The sequence below is a fragment of the Gymnoscopelus braueri genome (assembly GCF_963280865.1).
Source record: "Gymnoscopelus braueri genome assembly, chromosome: 13".
In the NCBI taxonomy this organism is placed as follows: domain Eukaryota; kingdom Metazoa; phylum Chordata; class Actinopteri; order Myctophiformes; family Myctophidae; genus Gymnoscopelus; species Gymnoscopelus braueri.
Genome location: NC_137615.1, coordinates 9406932 through 9414946, shown reverse-complemented (window position 1 = coordinate 9414946; position 8015 = coordinate 9406932). Strand labels below are relative to the sequence as shown.

Genomic DNA, 8015 nt, shown 5'->3' with positions numbered 1-8015 from the left:
CAGGAGACATCCAGGAGATGGGGTCAAATTAGCTGTAGAATACAACTCTCGTAGACGTATTTATGATTCTGACGTTTTCAATCTACGAGAGTTGTAGGGTTCACCCCCCATGGACACAGGGACTTTCAGCACTATACCCCGTAGACACTCCAAACATGTACAAATTGAAAATAAAGGTGCTTACCCCCACGCCCCGAATGTTAACTCTTGCTACGGGGTAGTAGTTTAATGTAATAATCCATATCTTTCAATGAAGTAAGTGTTTCAATGCCGTCTGTGGCCGATTATGTCGGAAGTTCCCAATGGGAGGTAGTGACGCGCCCATCTGGTGAAACCCGGAATTACACTCAATGTAAACAGGAAGTAAACGAGGGTGAAAAAATGGCGTTCGGCCAAAGACCGCATTAAAACACTTCTTTATTGAAAGATATGGATTATTACATTAAACTACTACCCCGTAGCGAGAGTTAACATTTGGGGCGTGGGGGTAAGCACATTTATTTTCAATTTGTACATGTTTGGAGTGTCTACGGGGTATAGTGCTGAAAGTCCCTGTGTCCAGGGGGGGTGAACCCTACAACTCTCGTAGATTGAAAACGTCAGAATCATAAATAGGTCTACGAGAGTTGTATTCTACAGCTAGGGTCAAATAACAGGATTCTCCTGGTGAGAACAGAAGGGTTGACAGGTCTGCCACTGTCTGAGGCTTGTTTGGAAATCATCGTGCGCAGCAAGCAAGCAGCTGTGAGTCTCCAGTCAGCTGATCACTTGGTCACATGATCATCTGGTAGAATAGAAAGGCAGTGAGACCATCCCGTCCCACAGACAACTCTATAACAATGGGACAGCTGAAAACATCACTCCGTTGCGTCGTGTTGCTTCTCGCCCTGGTCCTCAATGCGGGTAACTAAGTTTGTTTGTTTGGCCAAAAGTCATTTAAGGACGTATGATATGCATGTAGACTGTAGAGGCTAGCTACATGTGTTATGTTATGGTGTACGTTCTATTCAATGTGAAAGTGGAAGTCACAAACTGGATCATAGTCATCTTAGCTAGCCTTGGATCAACTATCTATCATATTTGTATTTTATCTATTTATCAAGACTATCATAGATGTATTTTATCTATTTATCAAGACTATCATAGATGTATTTTATCTATTTATCAAGACTATCAATCAGATGTATTTTCTCTTTATCAAGACTATCAGATGTATTTTATCTATTTATCAAGACTATCATGGATGTATTGTATCTATTTATCAAGACTATCATAGATGTATTGTATATATTTATCAAGACTATCATGGATGTATTGTATCTATTTATCAAGACTATCATAGATGTATTGTATATATTTATCAAGACTATCATGGATGTATTGTATCTATTTATCAAGACTATCATAGATGTATTGTATCTATTTTGACATTTGCATATCTATGATTTGCAAATGTAAAAATCAATCAAATACATCTATGATTGTCTTGATCCCAGGCCAAGTCATAGCCATCCTTCCCAAATACTAGAATTTGCCATTTTAATTATCAGGACTGGAAATGGTTAATTGGCTAATTAATATGTACTATAATTGAACTACATTATTTTCCACAGGTCGGTCGAGTCCCTTGACAAACAAAGAAGTGTGGGGTTACGTGCAGGTGCGAGATGCGGCCAACATGTTCTGGTGGCTGTACTATGCAGACAGCCAGAATGCACCATACCAGGAGCTGCCTCTGGTGATGTGGCTGCAGGTAAACAAACCACTCTGGGCTGGTGATCTAAATAAAGGAGGCTGGGGGGGGGGAATCTATTTATAGACCACAGCAGACATTTTGATATCTCATAAAGGGGTAAAATCCAATGATATTTTTGCAGGGTTTATTTCATTTAGGCGTTTTATTTGTGTGGCCTGGCTCTCCAAACCATTTTGTGTCCTTACTCCTTACAAGTCAGTGTTGCTGTGCTCATTTGGGATGTGCTTGCACTGCATTTTAATGACGTGATGCGCACGTCGCTTAACACCTACACTATAGGTCACACAATGGACAATTGATATATATCTAGGCTAATTCCTATGTTAATGTACCTGGCGTGAGTCGGGAGCCTTAGTAAACTTTGTTGAAGTGTGAATTTTAAAGTAGTTTTAAATCTATGCGCGTGCCTGCGCGTGCTCCTGGTCAAATAGGTTCCTGCACGCCGTGCAAGGCCTTCCAGTGAGCATTACACCCCTGGTCCTTACTACAGATGTGGCTCTCTTCACAATCTGTCGCATTCAGGCCTGACTGACAGTGATGTCACCGGATCCTCCTGTGCCAGGCGGTGGGAGGAGGTCACTGGGCAGCCCAGTGCCCCCCCCCCATCTCTTTTTTACTGAATGGCTTCCCAGTTTGGCATGCAGTGAGGGGACACCACCCTGTAAAGAGAGACATCTCAGCTCTGTCAGAGTTGGAGCTGTCCAGCTTGGCCAGCTCTTCCAGTGTGGGCACTTTTTGTGCGGCCTCCGCTGGACCACGTGTGTGTGTGAGACACGGGCCACACGTGTGACACTTAACCACACCTAATTTAAACGCGTACTTGGAGTTAATGTTATTACCTTAACTGCATTCAATCATCCATGACATCAAAGTGTCTGCTGTGAGGAAATTAGGTTAAGAAAACGCAGCAAATTAGGTTTGGCACGCACGCACACGCACACGCACACACACACACGTCAATGAGAGGCTACTTGGCAACTTGTACTTAACCATGTAAATTGGAAAAAGAAACGCATTGGCCTAATCTGACTTTCCCAAGATTAATAATGATTAAGAAATAACCAACAAACGTCATTGGGAAAAGTATTGTTGTGTTAATGTTGAACTTCGTGCCGTGCTGCGAGCTTCTACATCTGCTATTCTTTTTTTTTTTACACAAATCTTCCCTTCTAGGGGTCTCTGGCACAAAACATTTTCAGATGGGGCGGGGGGTCCGCGGCCAAATGCATATCATTTTGGGGCGTCCTTGGCACGAACGCGTTTGTGAACTACTGATTTAGAAGGCATATGTAGAATGGGCCTCATGTCTTAATGCAGAGGTCTTCAACAGGGGGTCCGGGACTCCTAGGGGGTCCTCAGAGTTACTACAGGGGGTCCACCAAATCTTTTTGTGATTTTTACATTAACCACTTCAACCAAGCATCCCTATTCTGAGGAGAACTTTAGCCGAAAATAGCAGTTGTAGACCCCTGTCTTAATGGGGTAAGCTTTGTGTTGTTCTCAGGGTGGCCCAGGAGGTTCAGGTAGTGGCTTTGGAAACTTTGAGGAGATCGGACCTCTGGACAGAGACCAACAAGCCAGAAAAACAAGCTGGGTAAGATGACTTTCATTGGTTAACTGTTTTACAGCCACGTTGTACAACCAATGACTAGCGAGATTATAACAGAAATTTTAGGGAGAAAATCAGCAACTTAGCATTGATGGGTTCAATGCATTCTACCCTACTATCATAAGTATCCTGAGAGGTTTGAATTTCTCTTCCAAATGAACTTGATCTTGTACACTTGTTCATATGGTATTAGAGACAGCTCAGCAAAATGATAAAACTGGACACAAAAAAAATCCTCAGCGTGATACTGCTGTGAATACATAAGGTCTCAAATTACTCTCCCCAGGGATACTGCCTGAAATGCACAGTATAGTCTCAAATGACTAGGTTTCTTGGCACAATAACTTCATTAATCCATTGATACCTGGAACGCATATGTGTCACTTTAGATGTCTTTGGCTATTCAAAAATAGCAGATATACAAGCTCATAGTGCGGCACCGAGTGCCGCGCTATGAGCTTGTAGATCTGCTATTTTTGAAAAATCTTGAAAACATTTTCTTTAGATTTTTTTCCAAAAACTGTTATGATTGATTTTTTTTTTTAAAGAATCGCCTTAAGTAATGATGTGTGCATGCAATGGTTTCAGGTGCAGGAAGCCAACGTGCTGTTTGTGGATAACCCTGTGGGTACTGGCTTCAGCTACACGGACAGCCCAGACGCTTATGCTAAAGACGTGGCCACAGTGGCTTCAGACATGTTGGTTCTGCTGAAGCACTTCTTCACAGAGAAGAAGGAATTCCAGGTACGACTTTAACTCGATGCCCGACCGCACTCCCCGTCCTCTGCACTGAGATCCTCAACCACATACATGTACTTTTAACTCAAAACTGAGTTATACTTGGTCGCGCGTCATGACCGAAAATAGCCGATCTACAAGCCCACGGTTGCAGTGTGACGCGTTGCGAGCTCGTAGATTATTTTTGGTGTGCGACACCGGCGCAAAGTGTAAATAAGACTACTGCATTTATCTGTTTGATCTGGGTTTCTTTTTCCTATGTGCATGTTGACCCTAAACCTTTTAATACTTATCACCATAAAGTAGTAATTACTCTTTCTGCTTGATTTCTTCTTTTACATTCCTGTTTTCATTTAGCTGTGGCAGCAATAAATGTGATTATGATTGGCTGTTCTCTACAGAATATCCCCTTCTACATTTTCTCTGAGTCGTATGGAGGGAAGATGGCTGCAGCTATATCCCTGGAACTGCATCAAGTATGTGGAAGTTTGATGTTTTTTTCTTTTTTACAGTTTTTCCACTGACTTCTCTTTTTGACAGTGTTGTTCACTTGCATGTGGTGTATGTTAGTCATTGGTGTCATATGAAAATGAGCTGATGTCACAGGACGACTGGCCAAATGTAAGAATGACACATTGAGTTAGTTCCTTAGTAAATTCAGCCCTTTTTAGATGTCTGCAGCCACACTGACTGTGGATATAGAATACAAAAATAATAATTTCATCAAAGCATAGGTATTTCCCTTTTTGGCTTTACAATCGAAAGCCCAGGGCATATTCCAGTTCACACTTACAGCCTGGTGCAAGCAATGTGCATTCCAGGTGAAAATGTGTTAAATGCAGAATATGAATGAATAGCACATGTTTAATTTACATGTTGTGTGTCTCTCTCTGTCAAGGCCATAGCTAAAGGCATGGTGAAATGCAACTTTGCTGGGGTGGCGCTTGGAGACTCGTGGATTTCCCCACTAGGTCAGTCTCGGTCAGTCCAGCCTTGATGTATGTTGCCTCTCATACACCTCATAACATCAGAATCTTTAGACAGAGTCTTTAGACGACAAACTCTGGTAAAACTTTACGCGGTGCACGCAGAGAAGTTATTTTGTTGGTACTCAACGATTCGGCTTTCAACTCCTAGATGTCACAGAATTCCAGACACATCAACTTGGTTAGTTGGCATGCAGGACTTGTAATGTGAAATCTCTTAAGGGTGCACTGATGCCAATCCTGAGACTGGCTTGATGCCAGGCTAAAGTACTTGTACTCAGCATATGTATGTGCAGCCCGCCGATGCCAAGAACCGATGCCCCCCTCCCTGTGTCGACACAGATTTAGCTCGTTCTCTGTAAAAGTGTCATTTTGTAAAACCACTTCTAACCACTTGAACTAGCATCCCTATTCTGGAGGGAACGTTCACTGAAAATAGCTGATGCAGTGTCGCATTGCAACACATTGTGAGCTTGTAGATCTCTGTTTTTGGCAAGAGCTTTAGTGTAGGGGGGGGGGGGGGGGGGGGCAAGTACAGAGCCAACTCGGGTCAAATTTTCTAAGCATGGAGGGTTTAAGTGGTTAAAACCCACTGTTGGTGTTCAGAGATAACTGTTTGTATCTCTGGACACCCCACTGGCTAAACTATTTCCATTTCTGTTCCATTCTCTGCAGACTCTGTTATGACCTGGGGGCCTTATCTCTACACCACGGTGGGAGCGACAGACACTCATGCACAGCGTACACACACACACACACACACACACACACACACACACACACACACACACACACACACACACACACACACACACACACACACACACACACACACACACACACACACACACACACACACACACACACACACACACCTGTGAAATGTCTGCAGTGTAGGAACTGAGTTTTGTGTGACATGTCTTGGTTAACCACATGAACCCTAGCTTCCCTATTCTGGGCATGTCATAGTAGGTGGAAATAGGCAGACATTGAGCAAAAATAGACTATCTACGAACTTGTAGATCAGCTATTTTTGCAGAAGAGATATATTGTAGAGGGGAGAAAGGAAGGGCGCCAAGTATAGACACCTGGAGGACCCTGGTTAACGAAGTGTGTGTGTGTGTGTGTGTGTGTGTGTGTGTGTGTGTGTGCATGTTTTTTAAGTGGTTAACTCCTCACATACTGCACAGAGCTTCTAATTGCCATTAGAAGATGATACATTTCCTGTCACATAACTTGCACTGCATGTGGTTAGTGACAACTGAGTTATGCACGTCTCTGTTATGATGATAACTTCACACAGAGAAACCCAGTGTACTGAACTTTAGTCCAAGGCCAGTAGAGTGGTACGCTAACCCAGTGTACTCTACATACTGTAAGTCCAGCGCCAGTAACGTGGTACTCTACATAAGTCCAGGGCCAGTACATTGGTACTCTACTTAACCCATTAAGACCTGAAGCCGATTCTACAAATGTCTTCTAAATCCCAACAGTATTCTGAAAAAACGTATTTTTCTATATCAGTGGTTCTCAAACTTTTTCATGTCAAGGACCCCCAAAATTATATGTATTTGGCCTGCCGACCCCCATCTCAAAATATTTTGTTCCAGGGACCCCCCAGAAGCAAAGATTTGAGTTAAAAATGTTCGCTTTAAAACAATATATATTCCAAGATTTGCACACATTTTCACGATTTTTCAAAAATAGCAGATCTACAAGCTCGTAGCGCGGCACTCGGTGCCGCGCTATGAGCTTGTATATCTGCTATTTTTGAATAGCCAAGGTGTAAAATAATGCTTTAACTCAAATGAAAAAGTGACATAGATGCGTTCCAGGTCTTAAAGGGTTAAGTCCAGGCAGGGCCAGTACAGTGGTGATGTGGTTTCCGTCCAACATGTCTTCCCGTTGCTGTCCTCTGTCCAGTCCCTGTTGGATGACTACGGCTTGACGGAGGTCAACAGTGCAGCGGACGCTGTGAAGAAAGCAGTGGAACAGGAGCAGTTCTTGAAAGCTACCGAGCTCTGGTCCGTGACCGAAACCGTAGTGGAGCAGGTTGGTACCCCAGAAACAATTTCAGCGTTCCTCATCGTTACTTTTTCCTGCGTCATTCTGTCCACTTGAGATTTGCTTTGAATGAAAGGGTAGTTCTGAATGTTGGTGTTTGCTACCGGAATTAAAAGTTTTCCTCTTTCTTCTCAGAATACGAATGGCGTCAACTTCTACAACATTCTGACCCAAGACCCTGATTCTGTCCCACGCAGCAGTTCAACGGGGGGCGACTTCATCTGTAAGACACAGAATATTGTTTGTTTTGTAAGAAATGTTGACCGAGGGAAGATCATTCTGGAAGAAATCAGACGATGGCATAATGACTGTCAAATTATCGTGTGCACTAGAGATGTACTGATACCATTTTCGCCTTACCGATCCCAATCCCCATAACTTGCATATCGGTATCGAGTACCGATCCCGTTGTGTAATTTTAAGAAATCTAGGACCATGTTTCTCAAAGTGGGGTCCATGAACCCTCAGGGTTCCTTGAGGGGGTTCCGAATGGACCCTTACAAGTCTGTAACTCTGAGTAGTAGTGTATGCACTTATTTATTCAGGAGTAGTGGAATTTTAACCCATAAGACCTGAGGCGATTCTTTAAAAGAAATCTAAAGCCGAACAGTTTTTAGAAAAAAATAAAAAATATATTTGTTCACGATTTTCAAAAATAGCAGATCTACAAGCTCGTAGCGCGGCACTCGGTGCCGCGCTATGAGCTTGTAGATCTGCTATTTTTGAATAGCCAAAGAAATCTAAAGTGACACAGATGCGTTCCAGGTCTTAATGGGTTAAATAACACATTTCCCTTCCCTTATCAGCCCTTATTGAATCCACGTTCGCCGTACGGCAGCTCTTCCCTTTACTACCTTTTAAC

At 42.9% G+C, this 8015-nt stretch overlaps 1 protein-coding gene across 1 annotated transcript in view; it reads left to right on the top strand.

Annotated features, from left to right (window-relative positions):
* The first annotated feature begins 784 nt into the window (after positions 1 to 784).
* The window catches only part of scpep1 (serine carboxypeptidase 1), a 12838-nt gene continuing 5607 nt past the window's right edge, over positions 785 to 8015 (top strand). Inside the window, 9 exon segments of the mRNA XM_080447140.1 lie at positions 785 to 903; positions 1614 to 1753; positions 3261 to 3350; positions 3954 to 4109; positions 4505 to 4579; positions 5002 to 5074; positions 5765 to 5802; positions 7013 to 7141; positions 7289 to 7376. Of these exon segments, the coding sequence (XP_080303266.1) occupies positions 840 to 903; positions 1614 to 1753; positions 3261 to 3350; positions 3954 to 4109; positions 4505 to 4579; positions 5002 to 5074; positions 5765 to 5802; positions 7013 to 7141; positions 7289 to 7376 (853 nt within the window). The 5' untranslated portion in view covers positions 785 to 839.